The sequence below is a fragment of the Rhea pennata genome, chromosome 2 (genome assembly GCF_028389875.1).
Source record: "Rhea pennata isolate bPtePen1 chromosome 2, bPtePen1.pri, whole genome shotgun sequence".
In the NCBI taxonomy this organism is placed as follows: domain Eukaryota; kingdom Metazoa; phylum Chordata; class Aves; order Rheiformes; family Rheidae; genus Rhea; species Rhea pennata.
The window spans coordinates 62,259,111-62,278,586 of record NC_084664.1 but is presented as its reverse complement, the minus strand read 5'-3'; the positions used below and the strand labels follow the sequence as shown (position 1 = coordinate 62,278,586).

General features: G+C 37.5%; 1 protein-coding gene across 6 annotated transcripts in view; it reads left to right on the top strand.

Moving 5' to 3' along the window:
• The window catches only part of TNS3 (tensin 3), a 304,944-nt gene that overhangs the window by 119,052 nt on the left and 166,416 nt on the right, over nucleotides 1-19,476 (top strand). For 5 of the 6 annotated variants that reach the window (XM_062569612.1, XM_062569611.1, XM_062569610.1 and 2 more), the window contains one exon: nucleotides 11,174-11,211. In XM_062569612.1, coding sequence (XP_062425596.1) covers nucleotides 11,174-11,211 — 38 coding nt within the window. Of the gene's footprint in view, nucleotides 1-7,060; nucleotides 7,372-11,173; nucleotides 11,212-19,476 lie in introns of those variants that run through there. The other variant, XM_062569614.1, reaches the window with a different exon arrangement.

The following is a 19,476-nucleotide window of genomic DNA, read 5'->3' as shown; positions in this document are numbered from 1 at the left end:
CTTTCCTTGATGGCTTGGAAACATGTGGGCTTTTTTTTTTTTTTTTTTTTTTTTTCCTTCCTGATGTTTTGAACCATGTATCAAAGCTAGCCAAAAAGAAGTTAAGTTACATTGTGTTATTAGCGATATGCAGATAGAGAAATGCATAGTGCTGTTTGCAAGCTGAATGTAATGAAGAATAACATTCTCCTTCTTTAATTAGAAATAATCTGTATAATTAATTCTGTCTTGTGTAAGTTATGCTAACATACATCCACATGCAAGTGTTGACCCACTTCCAGTAAGTTCTGGAGTGATTCTTTGAGCAAGTAGCATGCAGTAGTATTTGAAAGTATGTATTCTCATCAAATTATGATCTTTGTGTTTATCTAGAGCCCCTAGCCACTCTACAGATGTTAGATCAAAATGTGAAGACAATGGCAGCTCCTTTTCTTCTTAAAGAGGTTTGATGTTTTCCTTTTGAAATTCACCTGGTTGGCTGTGATCGTATGTGTGATCAACGCTAGTGATTCACTTCGGATCTCATTTTCAGTTAGTCAGAGTTCTCTGCTGCAAAGAGTTCTCCGTATTTCATCAAACATTTCTCATTGCTTTTGGCAAGACAAAATATGTTGTTATATTGAGACTGGTATGGAAATGACAAGCTGTTGCTGGGGCCTGTTTGTGCATGCTCTTTGTGTGTGTGTATGTAAATATACACATATGTAATCTTATCTGAATAGCAAGTGGTTTTGAATACTCTCTTTCAATGAGTGCTAAGTTCAGTAACAACATATTAGTATCTTAAAAATGTGCAAAGCATGTCTATGGTTAGCTACAGTTTTGGCAGGCAAACTCTGAGAGTAAGCTGGAAATACAAAAGGAATTTGGGTCCTGCCTGGGTCAGTGACATTGCAGTTGCCTCTAAATGGGTGAGCATGTGGAATGTATTTGTGTATGGGGATGCTTATTTGTGTTGCCCTAGTACCTTGGAGCTCTGCTTGTGAAACAAGCTCCTGTTTTAAAAGATGCTTCATGTAACTGTAACATATAACTATATGTATTGGTAGTTTTTTGCAATAAACATACCCATATAGTTATCCTAATATTATCCTTTTTTATCCTTTGAGATAAAAAGACTGACATCAGCTTAAAAGAATTTTCCAACAGATCACTTGGTCTTTCCCCATGAAGTCTGTATGTACACCTAAATGTTCTCTTGAGTGTTGATACAGCAAATTGCATTGATTTCAGTAGGACTATTTTAAGATGGTTTAAGCTAACTGATTCAGTTAATATTTTGAGGTTCCTAATGGTGTATCTCCTGTATATGTGTTTGAGCCTTTGTTTAAGAAATATGAAAAAAACCAAACAAACCAGAAAAGCTTATTTTCCTAACTGGTTGGTTGCTAATTAGATCTAAATTTAAAACATGTGGTGTTGTGCAAAAATGAGGTCTAGAATTTATTTTTGCCAGCATTTGTTTTTGGTTACCATCAACATCTGCTGGTACAACAAACACATCAGAGCAACTTCATGTAAAGCCAGATACTCAGATGTTGACTGCAGGACCAACGAGTGTGGTCTGTTGCCACCAGAGCGGACAAACAGCTTGTTGCTGTTGTGAGCAGCAAGGGGAAGGGATCGTGGATGTCCGTGCAAGGTTGTAAGAGGGACTGGGCTCTTCTGTAAAGCCTCACCTGACTGTCAGCCTCGCTCATGACTGACACCTGGGAACATGGTCAGGTGAGGCTGTGTGAAGTGTCCTGGTGGCGGCAGAGGAATGTTTTTAGGGGTGCTTTGGAAATAGGCAGAGCTTGTCCGAAAGGTGAGCTGCGCAGCACAGGAGTCAAGGCTCAGGGCAGGAGCGGGAACCACAGCACACCTCTGGCACCCGAAGCCTGGAAAGCCTAGCCCCTCTTCACCAGACAAAAGGTGCTCACAGTGAGCAGCAACTTCCACGGAGTTAATAAAATGTACTTTAATTAACACAATGGTACAAGCTGAGCATTTGTATCTCCATGCAGAGCTTAGATGCAGAAACACGCAAGTTTTGCACATAACAGCAGTGGAGACATGAAAGGGAAGAAAGATTAAAGGCTCACTGAAGTATGCAGAGATATAAAAATAAAAATCGTAATTAGTAGATGTTACACAAATGGCCTGTTAGCATCCTTGCTGAAAGCTGGCCCTCTCTGGAGTTAAGGCAAGCTGTAAAACTGACATCCTATTGGTTGCATGTTGTTACCACAGTGGGAATTAGAGGGCAGAATTTTGGCATAAACCTTTAAGGTAAGTTCCTACTCGCTTAAAAATAAGCATACATTAAAAAAAAGACAAAATCTCCAGTGGGATGTTTAATATTCATAGAAGCCAAGAAGCCAATTGACATCCCAGATACTACATTATGTTTGAGAAAGTTGTCTGTAGTGAAAACATAAGCTCTGTGTTTGTTTACCTCATAGTGATAAGGACTGAGTTAGTCACCCCAGGATTTGGTCTGTGGTTATAAAGTTTATTTTAAAGCTAAAGTTCAAATGGCTAGGGTTTTTGAAAAGCTGTAGCTTCTGTTCATTAGTGCTAATGAGTTAAAGAAATGAAGTAAAGGTGACTTTTTTTTTTTTCTAGCTCTCCAGGAACACCATGACTGCTAGGTGATCTGTTATACCTGCAAGTTTAGAAACTTAACCTGCTTGAGGGGAACCCCAAACTCCCAAGAGTAAATTTGTACTGAAGATAGAGTATCTGCTGCAACACCAAAATCTGAAAAGAAATGTGACCATCAGTATAGCATATAATACCACTGGATGAGCATGATATGCCACATATGGAGAGAAACTACGGCGTAAATGTCAATGCATTTGGCAAAAACCCTACACTTTTAAAGGGCTTCAAAGCAAGGAGGAAAAAAAGGGAGGAAGGAAGGGGAGGAAGCCGAGAGAAACCTAGAGGAGATAAGGCTCAAATAGAGACAAATGAAGAAGCCTTTAGCAAGTAATGTCGAAGAGTTTGTCCTGGTACGTGAAGATTGAAGAAAATAAGCTGGACAACATATGTAACTCCCTTTAGATCCATTCAGGATCTGATCCCTCTAAATAGGTAAAAGGGAATGTTGTTAGCTGATTTTAAACAGAATTGCCATCTGTTGCCATAAATGAGATAAAAACTACCCTTGAAAAATAAGTGCCTACGATGGTACAAGTCCTTGAATTGCAGTGTTGACTTCCTCTGCATAGCCTATGGTGTTTTCTTGTCTTGATGAAGGTCTTTGTTGTCTCTCTGTCTCGCTCACTCTTTGCATGTCCTGCTCTCATGCTCTCTCATATCTATTTTAAGACCACCTGTGAATAAATACATACAGGCCCATTAGGTCTTATCCACATAACGAACAACTTCGTTTTTAACAACATAGATTTTGAAGATTATCTGTGCTCTTAACGTAACTTACAAATGTTCTGTTTTTGAGATTATGGGCATACTAGTTTCCCAGATCTTTTTGCTGATGACTGTACCTGCACTGTCTGCAACTGGAAGAAAAACATGCAGATAGTTGTGTTAGTTTTCCTCCAGAGTGTGGGTTGCTGACTGCAGTGTGCCATATTCTGTTTGAAATGCTCTTCTGGATGAAATGCTGCAGCATGGTTGCTCAGCCGAGGGAAGAGGTCTAAAAATAATCTCCAGTTCCAAACTGGTTTACGTTTAATCAACTCCTACCTGACTTGCAAGTCTTTATTTTACAAAGATGAAAAATGTTGCTGTATATTGATTTTTTTTTTCTTTAATACTGTATGAAAACATATTTTCACTATGCTAATATTCTGCCATTGTAAGACCATCTATAGGGAATAAAAACCAAAACAAAACAGGAATTTTCAGGAGGCTACTTAATTGAAGTTGGAATATAAACTCCATAACAAAATCAGTAGGAAAGTTGGTGGTCGAGATGCTTCCTACACAATATGAGGAAGGTGGGGAAAAAAGGAAAAGAATAGAGAAACTGTTGCAGTAGTGGTGCCAACATATTTTTCTCTTAGGATGTAGTGCTATGGCCAGCAAGAACAAGTAGAATATTTCATCTTCAGGAAAACTCGTCTATGATAGTAAACCTACCCCAAGACAAAAAGTGCAGGTTGCACTAATTTCCCAGTCTATTAGCTTTTATGTTCAAAAGTAATGTATGCAGCCCATGTTACAGGGGATGCTGTGAGCATTAATCAGATGAAGAGACAATGTTTGGCTGAAAATGAAAACCAAAAGTAAATCTAGAAGAGTATTTGGGGCACAAACTGCCCTAGCAGATGTTACTTCCATAATGTGACTGTTATTCTTGTGACATCTTTGGCATATGACTCTGATAAATTCTTAAAAATAGAAGCTCTTCCTTCTGCAGCTGAAGCCCAATGTTTCTTGGTAGGGGACTCTCCCTCCTTTCTAGACTCAAAGATATCTCTGCCCCACACAGAACTACATGTCATCTTACTTTAACGCTGCAGTTAATTATTTCTGTGGGCTTATTTTTCATTTGGGATCTTTGTCTTGTGTGGTATTGCTGCAGAGCTGGTAGGAACATGTCAGCAGAAGAGTGCATGTGTGTGGTTGTGGGAGTGTTTTCTAATCATCTCATCACAATGTTACAAAAACTCTTCAAAAAATAGGCTGTACAGTTCTCTTTTCCCATTTTCCTTTAGTCTGTTTTTAGAAGGGACACAAAGATTAATTATCCCTGTGTCTCTTGGTTATGGTAGAGTGGAAACCACCAAAAAGCATTTCTGTCTTGGTAAATTAGTGGATGCTTTAGCATTCATTGGGAGGCTTAGTAAGTACCCTTGTCATATTTGTAGCACACTGCATGAGCATATGTGCATGAGTAATGTTATTGTGATGACTTTATGTGGCTTTGTTGTGAAGCCATAGCAAAATTCCCATTGAATTCAAAAGAACTGGAATTGGACTCTGTATCCTGAAGGTATATTAAATCCCTTCTACCAGAAGTGGAGAACTGACAAAAGGGGCGTATTAGCTTTTGAGTCCCTCTTAACACCAGAAAAAATATTTGAATATTTTTTCAGACAAATAATATATGATGTGGTTCTGAAAATTCAGGGCAGCTTTTTGAAAGCTATAAATAGGGATGTTCCTAGTGCTTATTTTCTCTCTCTCTGTTGAAATGCAAGTGACTCAAAGAAGAGTTTTGTGGAGGAAGAAAGAAAAAAAAAATTAACTGTTAATTGTTCCTCTTAAACAGAGCCTCTGTGATACTGAAAAAAAAAATCCTGTTAGCTTAAGTGTTATTTGAAGATGCTAGTTCATGTAGTTAATTCCACCTTTTAAAAAGGCGAGAAAAGAAAGGTGAATAGTTACCTGATTCATTATTTAACAGAGTGGGTGAGCTAAAGCGTTGAATAGGTTTACTGTGGCGACTGCTATGTTTATTCTGTGCTGCAAGCTTGCCTGTGTCTTTCACAATAGTTGTATACAACTCTGGGTATGCTGCAGACAGGTTATTGAACACAGATGCTTGGGCACTATCTTCTAGCTAAAGGATGCTGATTTGGTATTTATTGGTATGTATTTGTTTGAATAATAATTCATGGAATTTATAATATATAGGACTTATGGGAAGTGAATTCTGTTAAATTAATAGGTAAATCTTCAGTAATAACAACTGATGCAGTTTTATAAAAGTATCCTTAAGTTACTCAGTTGACTATTCTGTCTTGATTTGCTGTTGAGAGAGCTCGTTTTGGTTACAGATACCTTTCTGAACCAAGCTCAACCTGGAGAGGTCCCTGTCACAGTGGCTTTACTGTGCATTTGTCAGAAAATCTTGGTCTGATCTTTCTATGGAACCAATGACAGACTTGGAATTTTCCCCAAAAACCTTTATTACAAGAAGGAGATGTTACTCAGTGGTAGTATCACTAGCCTAGTTACCAAACTGTCTAGGCTTTCGTACTCCTGTAACTCTTTGACGCTCGTCTTTCAGCAGAATGAACTGAGAAGCCTGTGGAATTGAGAACTATAAAAACTCAATGTCAACTAAACAAATCTTTTTATATGCTTGCGTTGCATTCCGATTTGCTATGGGTCATCGAGGGCTCCTCTGTTGGAGTCTGAAATAGCATGTACCTATTTCGGGGAAGTTTGGAGATGCTGAGGGAAAGAAAGCATCCTTAAAACAGCTAGGTCTGTGGTCAGATATCCTTCTCTATTATTTGTCGTCAGGAACGTAAAAATGCATATCAAGAGCTGTACAGGTGCCTCTTTTTCAAGGCAAGCGATCTTTCTTAGTAATCACTTTGACATTAAATTGAGTAAAATCTCTTAGGGGTAGAAACTTGTTAGAGAAACTAAGAGGATCTCTGAATTACGTTGTTTGCACCCTTGCCATAGCTGGAGTTTAGAAAAACACAGAGAATCACTTGATGAAAGCTGTGGTAAAGTGTGAGGTTGTCCTTACAAACTAGTCATGTTCCAGTATTCATTGCATGTGCGATGTAATAGTGTATGGCAATCAATATATTGCCATTCTGTGCATTCAGGATATGTTAAAATGTGAGCAGGTAAGTAGCTTTCATCCAAAAAAAAAAAAAAAAAAAAAAAAAAAAAAAAAAAAAACTTCAAGTATTTTTCCTAGTGATACCATTGTGGACTACAATGGCTTTAGCAGCCTAGGTAAACCACAATTCATGCTGTGGTTAGTTTCCTGAAGTACTTTGTTACTTTGTAAATATGTTGCTACTAGTTTTCCAAGCTTGTCTTATGTGCAGGACTATTGTAAGAAACAGAACTTTAATTTCATAAAAATTTTGGAGCTTGAATCTGAAAAGTTTGATTCACTCTGCGTATCCTTCTAGCTCTACCCTGGTAGCAGCACAGTTAACTTTCAGGAATTAATGAGTTTCGTTTTGATCCATAGAAATGTGACTCTTTTCTTCTTCTTCTTTTTTTTTTTTTTTTGTTTTTTTTTTCCTCTTCCTCTCCCTCCCTTGTTTAAAAATGGATTCTCAGAGCTATTGTTTAGGAAATGTTTTGAAGTATAGTAAATTGACTAAATATGGTGTGGTCCCCGTTTCGTTGCCAGCCAGCTTGGGACAGTTGTTCTTGGAACTGATGCCAGAATTCTTAAACACAAATTTGGAAAGTCTGGTATTTGACGAGAGCTGATGTGTGGGATGCAGACATTCAGCTGTTGCGTTGAAGCGCTGAAGTAGCCTTGCTGAGTGTGACATTGATTAAATCCTCTGGACTGTTTCAGACGGATTTTAACTTTCAAATACGCAGAGACAATTGGGCCGTGGTCCCGAAAAGAGCTGAGTGCTATTTTGCTCGTGAGCTCTGTCTGAAGAATGCCAGCATTTGGTAGAAACTGCTTATCGAGATCCTTTTCCTGTAAGTTGCCAGTGTTTTCCTTAACAAGTGGTGTGCTGCGAGTGTGCTTTGCTGTCCTGTGTTTCTGCATTGCATGTTTGATGGAGTGAAAAAGCAGGGGCTGCGTGATTGTGGCATGTTGCTGCATTTCTGGCCGTAGAAGTCTTCCGAAAGTGCATCTTTCTACTGTTGAGTTGCTGTAAAAACAGCTGGCAGATTGAAAAGTGATTCAGTGTCTTTGTCAATCTGATGGTTGAGATAATCCTTCTCCTTGAAAGTGCTGTAAATGCTAGGTTGAAAGAGCCTTGGGCTGAGAGGGCGCAGACATCCAGGCAGAACAGTTCTGCCAGATAGTAGCGTTAGCTGAGATGAGATGAATTCTCAGTAAGTAAATACGAAAAAAAGCCCTCTTGTTTTCTGTGGGTGAGTGGTTAATTTACTAGTGGTGATGGAAGGATCTCTTGCTGTTTATGATGTTAAGAGCTATGGTGGACAAAGTATCTGAGCTGCTTTTTGACGGGATGCTTTTTGAAGTGGCAGTGGCACTTCCCTCCGTAAACTTGCCTTTGCTTACAGCCGTGGGGAGTTGTGGCTGCCACAGCACAGCCTTTGCTCGGTTCACTTGCTCTGGATGCTTGCTGCTTCCAATTCATGGTAATTTCTAGATAACTCCCTTTCTTTCGAATGCTGATGGAGATGATAATTCTTTGTTTTGATGCCTTTTTTTTTCTTCCTTTAGAGAGGAAGGACGTAAGGTAAGAAAATAAAATGAAAGTTTAGTTTAAAAGGTTTTAAAGTTTTTTCTTTTTTTTTTTTCCTTGATTTGGTTTTAGCAGGTCTGGTTGTATGCTTACTGCAAACAAGACATTTCTGTTTTGAGAGAGTATATATTTATAGATGTTTTTATGTTTATCAATACATATTTATATATGCATGTGCACACGCATATCTTTGTAAACAAAAAATAATAGGCAACTTGCCAGCAAATGAAAACTTGCAAAATTTCTCCAGCAGTTTCTTCAGTGCAGGGTTTTGTGGTATGGCCCCGTGATGAGTGCTACTGGGCTGACTCTGTTCTGGTCATTACTATTTATTAACTCTGTGTAAATACCCCTGTAGTTGTGAGCCTGTTTACCTGTCTGTGTAATGCAAGTAAAGCTTGCCTAACCTTGCTGGGCATACATAATTAATGTGAAATGCTTTGAACTCCTGAGCATCTGGTAAGTGCCAAGAACAGTCTTTGTCAGAATGGGCTCAGTCACTTAAGTTTTGTTGTTCTGGACAGAGATCTGGTCTACCAGTGAAATTCAGACCTGCCAGGAAGTGGGAATCGGTGTTTAAATCTGTTGCTCTTAGAGACCCATTTCTATTACTGGATGTACCTGGTCTGTCTTTTAGGAGTAACGTATAGCATAAACATTTTGCCATTCACTGCAGAGGGTGGGGGAGAATCTCCTTTTGGCTTCAGAACACAGAGGAATACTTCTTGCTCCCAGCATCTGGACAGACAGACAGTGATCTCATTTCAGTGTTTATTTTTATCCACTTTTATTATCATTGTTAGCTTTATTGGACAGTGAGGAAGAGAAGGTAATGACTTAGTCTGATCCATAAAAGCACTAGCTTTAGATATGAGTAGGGGATTTCTGGATGCCGAGGAGGAGTGAAGCTGGTTATACAAATTAATCTGATTTCTAACATCAATGTTATCAGTTTAAATACACAAAAAAATTCATGGATTGATTCAGTTGTCTTTGCTTGATCTTTATTTAGCTAATTATCTGTTGATACTCTTTGTTTCCACTGAATGTCATAAAGATAGGAAAGCTTTATTTGTAAAGTCTTCACCCTGTAATTATATAAGGAACTTGCCAATCCGTATTTCTGTTGCTTTATAAGTTTGAACGTGGTGATGCTGCAAGACAAGATGTAGTTGCTACTCAGAGAAAACTCCCTTCTGACTTCATTGATTTCTTTTCCAGCAAAGACAGTGCTATTACGTTGCATAACAGCAGGGAAGCTCTCAGACTTCTGATGCACGTGGAAAGAGAACATAGTCTATGGCAGTGTTTACTGTTCTTTACGTCTTTTTATTAAAGACTTTGTATATTGTTTGTGATGTTTGTGATTGATTCTTTCTTTTTTTTTTCTCCCATGATCCAACTGCGAAATCATTGAGGTTACCATGAAAGAAATACAATTTTAGGCTTTGTATTTCATCCTCGGCACTCCCCCCCCCCAGCTTAATTCTCAATAGAGAGAGAAGAGGATCTTTGCTGTTTATGATTGTCTTTTAAGAAGTGTAGACTTGTAAATTACAGTATTATTCATCTCTTTTTTTTTATATTTTATGGATTTTTTGGAGGCCTCCAATTAGACTGTAGAAGATTAGATAATATTTATGCATATTTTGAGTGCATCTGTTAGCCTTTTACAATGTCAAAGCAAATTACACTGTTTTAAAACTTGTTCTCCTATGTATATCCTTTCTGTGCATGAAGTCACTTAATGAACTTGGGCATCTGCTGTGCTAGCATGCAAGAAAATGAATTTCTCATTGATTAAAAGCTGTTGTCCATTTACTTTAAAACAGATAGCATTTTTAAGCGGTGCATGATTTTGATCGTTATCAATGCTAATGGTTAAGACTATATTTGTATGAACACTAATAACATTTTTATGGTAAAGAATCTTGATCTGCTGAAGGACTATGAACAAAGAACTCTTATAACTTGTAACACCTTGGGAAACGTAGCACCTATAAGATTCATTACGAACATGGGTCAGTAAGCCTTATTTCTCAGGAAAAATGCTAACTGGTGTGTGAGAGTTTTCATTCAGCAGGCAAGGCACTTGATTCTGATGTGGCCATGTGTTTGCTGCCCTTGCATTTTGGTAGTTGCATCTTTGCTGTTGAGTCAGGCTGCAGAATACCTTCCTTCTGCTTTAATGCTCTAAGGTTAGGCCCGCTTAACCTTCCCGCTGAACCTCTGTGGTATTCTGTTACTTACTGACCTTGTAGATAAAATAAGTCATATTTTTTCCCTGTATTTAAAATATAATGTAGCTCACAGTAACCCAAAGGATAGGCTTTGCATGAAAATGCAGCAAATTTCAGTGTAAGGAATCAAGTGTGGATAAACAGAAAATCTCTCCAAATCAGGCTGTATCCAGTTCAAGAACCATTCTAGGTATTATGCTACTGCTTCATAGTTATATCATTACTCATCCGTACTTCTTAAGTAAAAGTGTTGCCTTTCTGTATGAGTCATCCTTGCCTGCTCTGAGGTCAGCGGGAATTAAAAAAAAAATGTTAACCTCTTGGAGATATTGTTTGTAGCATTGTGCAAACTCTATTTCACAATCTGAAATTGAAGCCTTTGAACAGTCATGGTCACTTGCGAGTTGGAGTTCGCTCTGCTCTTCTGAGGTCTTAGAACTGCTGATGTGACTAAGATTCACAGGATTCAAACAATTTATTGGGAACAAGTGAGTCTTGCTCTCCGTGTTACTTTGGTGGTAACGCTTCTGATGCATATGGAGCTGAAAAGGTAGGTGGCAAGCTGAGTGGCCGAGGAGCACACGTTACCCTCAGCTGGTAGAAAGCCCAGAGCTGATAACAGCCCCCTTGAGAATGGGGCAAAACCTAAACGCACAGTATGCTGCTTGTTAAGGTTTCTTGTTTGTTTTGAATGCATAAATATTTTTTTTTTATCTAAAGGCTTGAGGTTGGCAGGATTTCAAGTAGAAGGCTGATCTGAAGAAATGAAGGGAGAATCCATCTGCTTCTGTACTGATTTGTTTTCTTTGATTTTATTTTTAGTTTGCAAGTATGCCTGCCACAGGAAATGTGAAGAGAAGGTAAGCTTGTTCACTTTTCAGCTTGCTGATGATCCGTATGTATTTGAATTAGACTGTAAGAAATATATCAACTAATTAAAAAGATTATTAGAACAAGTGCCTAGCTGTCGCAAAGAATCATTTTCTTTGAGGAACTGCTCTTGCAATTAATAAAACTTGGGACCCTGTGTAGTCAAAACATTTGCATCAATGGTTTAGTTTCTCACTCCTCTCACAGAAGGACATATTTCAAGCTGAAAACAGCAAACTAATTGTGTAAAATATAATCTATCCGGTGGTGCCAGTAAAGGAGAAAAAAAATCTGAATAAATGAGGTGTATTTTGCTCTTCTGGTTCTAAATTTTACAGCAGTAGAGAATTAAATGCAAGCTTTGAGCCTAGGGTTATGAAAAATGCAAGTATATTACTAATTTCTTTTCACTTTCTACTATTGAATGTTTCTACTTCCTATTCACTACTAGATTTTTGGTTAATTTTTAAAATTTCCAAGTCCCTTTTCATATAAAAGAATACTCTGGATAAACTAGGAAGCAAACGGAGGGCAGAGTTTTTATTGCTTCTCAGTATTGTACATTTTAAATTGAGTTTTGTTAACTTTGTGCTTAAAGCAAGTGTCACTAGTCACAGCTATGTTTTCAAAGCCCAAGATGAGAGTTTTTAAGTTAAAATGACTTTTAAAATAGATCTTGAATATCTGTAAAGTCTCAGGACAGCAGAAATCTATGTATATACAAAAAGACTGTTTTTCAGCTGACAAGTGTCAGAACATTGATCTGCGACATATAAGAACATTCTGAAATGAGGTGTGGGAGGAATAACCCTCTTACTCAAGGGTCCACACGCTTTCATGAAGTGTGTGTGAAGGAGCAAATTAATACTAAGCATGTTCAATTTTTGGTTCTTCCTTTTGTTTCTATAATGAAAATACAAAGATCAGAAACTTTATTTGTTGAGCTATACAGATTTTGTACATACTTAATTATGTGGGTGCTCAAAAGTGTTCCTGTAGGAAAGTTAGCTGAGAACCAAAATATGGACAAATACTACCAGAGGGGAAAAACTAATGGTGCCACTCTGAATTTTTTGTTGTCTTCTCTTAAGTACGTAGCCAAAGAACTGATGTTAAAAGCCAGTATATTGTTTGACACTGGATATATTTTTATTCTGATAATTGTAAACAAGGAGATGACAGGATAGAAGTGGATAACATATATTGTGCAGCACAGAAGGAGGACCCAAGAAAATGTGAATGAGAGTGCCAGTTATTATTCCTAGGTTGTTCTAACATATCACCTTCATGTATTGTGTATTTTTTTATTGTTATTTCACTGTTGGAAAATTTACACTGAATTAATGCAGGGTTTCTTTAATAATAATAAAAATCATGGATGTAAATGTAAAATCAAACTAGAAAAATCAAATTCCTTTCCACAAAGGTGTGATTTTTATTGTGAATACGTGTTTCATATCTTTCCTTTGTGTTTTTTTTCCATTGGCACTGGCCTGATTAAATCTTTGGAGTAAAAACTATTGTGCAGATCAGTCCCAAGTTTTCAGGTTTACACAGAGATCTGAAAAATTAATTGACAGAAAGACTATAGGATCTGTCAAGTCATCATTTTGTGTGATTGTGTTCTGTGAAGCTGTAGCAGGACTGGATCAAACCGGGGCCAGTACAGTAGCACCCAGGCATTAGACAAATCCACTAGTGTTAAATTCCTTTTTGCTGTGCTGTTGGTAGCTGAAATGAGATGGATACTTCTGTGTCTCAGATGTCTTAAAACTTCCATATCCCTAGATCTGTGGAAATCAAAGACATTTAAACACTGTCACAGGTTAAATATAAAAATCTTGGAGGGCATTACTTTGCTTTCCCACAGCCACCTTCATGGGACAGTGTTACCTGCTTTTTGACCAAAACTGTTGATCAATATTTGCTAAGCATGAGGACTGGGCTTGTAACAGTTACAACACTTGAGTTTTTGGAGACTACAGATCTGTCCCTGTCTGACTTATTGTCTGATGCTTGGCCTTGAGGACAGATTTGTTTGTTTTAATGTTTCCAAGAAATATAAATACATTTAAGAGGAGAACCTATAGTAAGTACTTTGATTTCTTGGGCCATTCTGGGAAATTTTGGTAAATAAAAGTTGGAGTTGGCTGAGAATTTCTCATTTGGAGAAGAAAGTGGTACTTGTGCTTTTGGAGATATCTCATGTTATATAATATGCTGCATAAATGCAAAATCTTGTTCTTTCCTCAAACAAAATAGTAAAATGCAAACAGTAGTAGTTAAATGTGCAAATTAGATAAGGCTTTTTAAAGTTTTTCATCATCTAAATCCATAATTTCAAGGCATTTTAGTAGTAACTAGTGATAGAAATGTAGTGATAGTAGTCTAGAAATAGAAGTTTTGTACAAAGAGATATGTTTTATTAGATTAGATGATGCAATTGATCCCTCCTTGTATGTTAGCTTTGGTTCTCCAAACAGCACATACAGGTGACAGCATAGACTTCCACTGGGGAGAATGTGATTTGTTGGTAATGTTGGAAGCTTATAGGTTTGCTTGGGTAGCTGCTGTATAGTTCTTGAGTTTCCAGCAGTTATGGTACAGAACCAATGCTGGAGACTGTGATTAGCAATTCCTTAAACTTTTTCTCGGAGACCAATCATTTCATGCATGTGCTATATTTTATAAACAGGAAATCATATTTCAGCTAGTATTTATGCTGTCAGGCGTCTGGGTGTTAGGTGTTGAAAAGACTAATACATGGAGTGCATAACTATCATCTAGATACTGGTATATTTTGATTTTTAAATAATTGAAAGGAAATTACTAGTGTGTATTACAGAAGATTAAAAAAGTAAAATCTGTAAGCGAGATTAGATTGAATGCTCAGGGGTTTCATACAAGAGATTTTTTTTCATATTTTTAGAGAAGTAATAAGCCAACAAGTAGCTAAAATTCTGAATTGTTCTATGCATCTTTGTTGTTCTTCCCTACTTGGATGAGGGTCTAGCTGGCTCTCTGGGACGATGTTGTTGTAGTGTCCAGGTGTCACGCTGTGCGTGAAGGTTAAGATCTGAATTTTGTCCCCATTACTTGACATGGTTGCTGTATTTTTGGTTTGGTAAATTAAAGATATGAATGGTTCTGGTGGGTTTTGTGCTGGATTGGGAATATACTAAGACTATCTAAAGATGTTGAAGGCAAGCTTGAGAAAAGCTGTAGCCATAATCACATGCACTGATTCAGATCCAGTTGAGACTTGTGGGAAGAGTTTCATGGACTCTGTCTGCCCTGGAAGTATCCGTCCTCTGTAGAATGTATTTTACTTATAAGGCAAGTATGCGTCTTTTTATAAAAACTACCTTGTTCACAGCTTAGAGGGAATGACTATTTTTGCATCAGTTAAACATCCCCCAGGATATAATATGTAAGCAGTTAGTCATCTGAAAGTCATGCAGAAAGAGAAGGAATGAGAACAAAGAAAGTTGCATTTTTGGTATCCTTGTAGTAATTTTTGAAAAGAATAATGCATCAGCACAATAAAGTATTACCCCAAAGACTGCTGAGGTCATGAATGTTCATAAAAAACATTATTTTGTGCAACTCTATCCGTAAAGTTCCATAACAAAACCAATAATGTTGGTAAATATGTTCAGGTAAAAACAGCAGCGTAAGCTTTTCACCAGTAACACTACAAGGCTGGTTTTCAGGACTTCTGAGAGAATTCCAATATTATGCTTGTTAATGAAAAACAAAGTAAAATTTATATACTATAAGTCATCCATGAAAATAAGGTTTATGTAGACATGAAAATAAAATGGGCTCTGAATTTGTTCCAAACGTGTACAAATGAAGGAAGAATGAATTTTGAACTTTGTCTGAAAGTTCGACTTCTTCAAGTTAGAATGGAATCTGAGTAAGTTCCGTGTGAGTTTTTTAGCTGTCCCTATTGTAACACTGAATAAGAGAATAAAAAATATAGGCAAGCCTTGTAGTAAGACTTCCAAATCTAGGGCACACCCGGGAGGGGGGAAAAAAATTGAAGCTATAAAAGCAAAAGAAAACATGGAAGCAGGGATTAGTATGTTACACTTTCAGCCAGTTATATTCAGTGCCATTACCATATTTGCAAAAAGATGATTGTAGAATGTGAAATTACGTAGAGTAAATCCACCGGATGATGTTGATACAAGTGCTAAAATTGGATGAGTTGTAAAAGCAAGCTTAACTTCCCCCCCTCCACATTGTCTTGGAAATATCTGTGAAAAAAAATGCAGACAGACGTGAATGTGGTAGATGACTGTATATAAAGCCTTAAGAGAAAGATTCATCTCTGTCAGATTCCTATTTGCAATTTAGCCCTGAAGGGGGGAGCTGAGCGGAGGAATTAATGGAAATTAAGGACCCACAAATTCGGAACAGATGTCAGGAAGCACTTTTTCATGCAGAAAGCAACAAATACGTTGAGAAGTCTCCCAGACAAGCTTGTTCAGATGGAAAGCAGGGAGGCTGCTCAGGACTGAAGCAATCTAATTCCGTCCTGGGGAAACGGAGCTCTCAACGCTCCCTGCCGTGGATGGGCTAGTCAAGCGGTCTGCTCTGAACGAGTCCCTGACCTCTTATAAACTGTGATTTGTGAAACTGTCTGCTGTTCCCTGCCAGCACAACATCAAAGATCTTAATGTAAAGGGACTTGCAGAAACATTTGACTTTGGATGCAGCCTGTCAAGCAGTCTGTGTGCGTACGCAGTACTCAGTGGATCCCTTCCTCACTCATCAGCATTCTACGTCGGCAGCACTGAGCTCTGACAGCCCTGTTGCTCTGAGCCTCAGAAGTCTGAGATACGTTAATGGAGAGATGTGATTGTATCTAAACAGAGACTTTTCTTCAATATTCTGGCTACACCCACTCAAAGTTACAGATTATCCTGTTAACATATGTGTGTGCTCATCAAAGTGGCTTGATGAACCGTGCTTTGAAGCATTTTCTGTGCGTTGATAGAAAAGAGGGCCCAAGAAAGCTGCCCTTCAGCTGAATGGCATCATGCTAATTTTCTGGGCTGTGGTGATGCCTTTTTGGTTACAGAAAGCTCTTGTAAGCTTGTCATTGACTTCACATAGATTAAATTATTGTAATTTATTTGTTTTTTCAGCATACTGTTTTAGAAATAAACCTATCGTTTTAAATTGTTATTTTATTATCATAATGTAGCATTTTGACAATTTACTAATAAAAATAGCAAGGACAATTTTTGTGCTATAGTTATCTTCTGTGCTTTTTCTTAAAGTGGTGAGGGAGGAAAATCATTCTAGAGGAAAATGTCCACTATTCCTGTGTGTACTAAATTTTAAAACTGTCACTAAAAGGTGGTGCTTTTTGTTTCTTTTGTTTTTTTTTTTTTTTTTATTATTTTTACAGTGAAAAAGACATGAGAATAAATTCTGAAATAATTTTGATTTGTTGTACAAATCTCAGTTAACTTGGATAATTAATATCTTGTGTTGCCTCAATCCAGACATGGTTTACTTGGAAACTTTTCTGTATGGATGTCTATTCAGAGCTAGGTATGTAATTAAAGTTCGTTGAGGTTTCAGAAGCTACAGCATGTATAATGCCCTAGGGCTTTGCTCTAGCTTTATGACTTGAGTTCGCTTTGTTTTGTAGGGTCATCTTGAGGCTCCCCATTGCCTCAGTGCGATATAGGAATACTCATCTGTCAGACCGCAGGTTTTTTGTTTAGCTCTCTATCCTGGGATACTTTTTTTTTTTTTTTTCACCTATCTTTCTTTTATTTTCGCTCTGTCAGTTATGTGCGTATGTGGTGCAGAGCTGAAGCATTAAAAGGCTTCCTCTCCAGCCCAACTTTGCTCTTTGGAGCCTTGGGGTTTGAAAACCACTTTTGAACTATCCCTTCTCCTATGGGAAAATCAAAAGGGTGAGGGTGAACCTTGTGAGCTGTACTTTCTGGACGTATTTCTTGTATGCTAATTCTCTCCCCTGAGACCTGGCTTGGTATTAAGTCCTGATTTTATTAAACTCATAAGCAAATGCTTAAATTCTCATAAAATCAATAGATTTAAGTATGTACTGATGACTTGTGCTGAATCAAGATGTCCAAGGGTGTGCAGTGCCATGAGCTTTCCTAGGGAGCGCTGCCTATATCCTTAACCTGGAAGATATTTTTGCTAGAACTAAGCCAAAAGACATTTTCATTACATAATACAGCTTGATCCTTTGCCAGTCTAAAATGATGTTTCAAGGAAACAAATATACTACTGCAGATGGCTCTATGACTTTTTCCAGTTTCACTAGGATTCATTTAACTATATATGGAGCTTGATTCAGCACCCTTCCCTTCTTTTTCACCTTTCAAGAAGCTGTCTAGACATCTTAAAGGAGTGCAGAATTAATCAAAGCTTCAGAATTTGTATTACTGGTCTAAAATCCTTGTTCAGACTAATTTCCTGAGCAGCAGTGTGCCACTGACTTGGTAAAGTCAGACCAAGCAGTTTATTATCTTCAAACTCTGTAGTTTATTTTTCTTAGAGAAGTAGCAGAGGTATAATACGATTTTAGCATTTCTCCTTTGTAGAGCCACCAAAATTGTTTTTAACTCATAAGAGGTACAAATTCTGATACGACACTGTCCTGTTATTTTTCTCAAAACCCACATTTTTCTATTTTTTTTCCAAGCATTGGTGTTTGGGAAAATGTAATTCTTGCCTTGACCCTGCTCTCCCTTTTTCTTTAAACAGTTTAAGCTATTGCTGACTAAAGAGGATTGGAAGAAGGCTCCTTCCCTCCCCCCCTAACCCATAGTCCCTTGTGACACTCTAATCTTTTTCTTTCTTAGACTCTTTAACAGTCTAGGAAAGACAAACATGATTACAGAAGAATGCATAGAAATAAAAAATGTAGCTTGAATTACTATAAAAACAGTACTTTCAACACTTCGATGGGGAGCCAAAAAGCAATTGCAGCAATAAAAATAAGCAAGGAGTGATAGATAGTTTTGGTCCTGGATTGCACGTTCAACTTGTATTACAAAAATAAAGAACTTCCTGTCATAAATTTATATATATGAAAGAGAGACTAATATTGGTCAGATATTTTCTAAAACACTCTAGAGATTTTGAGCACAAGCTCTGTTGCCTCTCAAAAGGATCTACTTACTGACTTTGTCACTGGGGTGGTACTTGTATTGAATGAACCTTGCCCTTGCTTGAGGGAACCTTGCAAGGTTGTAAGACTGGGTGTTTTCTAGCATGGGCACTTTGGCCCTTGGGGCAACAGGCATAAAGGTGGATAGTTTCACTCTAGGAAGAGAATCAGCAGTCCTTGGCAGTATAGAGGGACGGATACTTGAGATGAATGTGGTATGCTGCCATACGGTAACCTATCTTCTGCCTGTTTGGAGCAAGAAGGAAGGATCCTCCTCCCTTTTGTACAGGAACAAGGAGAAGAGATTGCTAATTTTGTTATCCTTGCCAGAATCCCAAGACAGTATTGCACCGGATTTATTGCTTAGTTTACCTTAATTAAATTTAGTTTAGAATCCTGATGTTTAATATAATAGTTTCCACCAAGTGGCTGGCAGATACGTGTACTTATGTTCCCCCTCTCTTGTATGTGTGCATCTCTATAATACATGCACACAAGCGAACAAGGGAACTCTCTGTATGAAATAACACTCTCTTTTTTAGTCTGGCTTCTCCATGAACAGTGGTAGGCTTAATGCACTGTAATTCACTATAACCGTTGTAATTCATTTGGAACGTCAATGGAACTTGAACAGAAATTCACCATTATCTGCATGCAACATAAGCACATCCCAGTTCATCCTTGCTGGAGATCAGGTAACTAGAAAACAGTTCTAGACAGTGCATTTGTATTAGTTGTATTGCAACCAAATTTGTATTTTATTTCTTATTGTGGATTATTTTCATGTTTTCCTCCTGCATTTGTAAATAATACTGAATTACCTCCTCCCCAAAAAAAGAAAACTTTAAAAAGTACAAGTATTTTACCTGAAGTTTTTTTTTATCTTCAGAACAATGGTACTTATTTTCATGTTGTGTGCATTTTGTTCTCTGCTTCTGTTTTTAATTTTATGTCAGTTGTATCAGGAGTCTAGTTTAAATCCTGACTTCAGATGCATACACTTGGCTTCTTTTGATTTTTCTTTTTTTTTTTTTTTTTTTTTTGATGGGGAGGGCGGTTAAGAAATTTAAATGTACATCTTGTGTTTAAA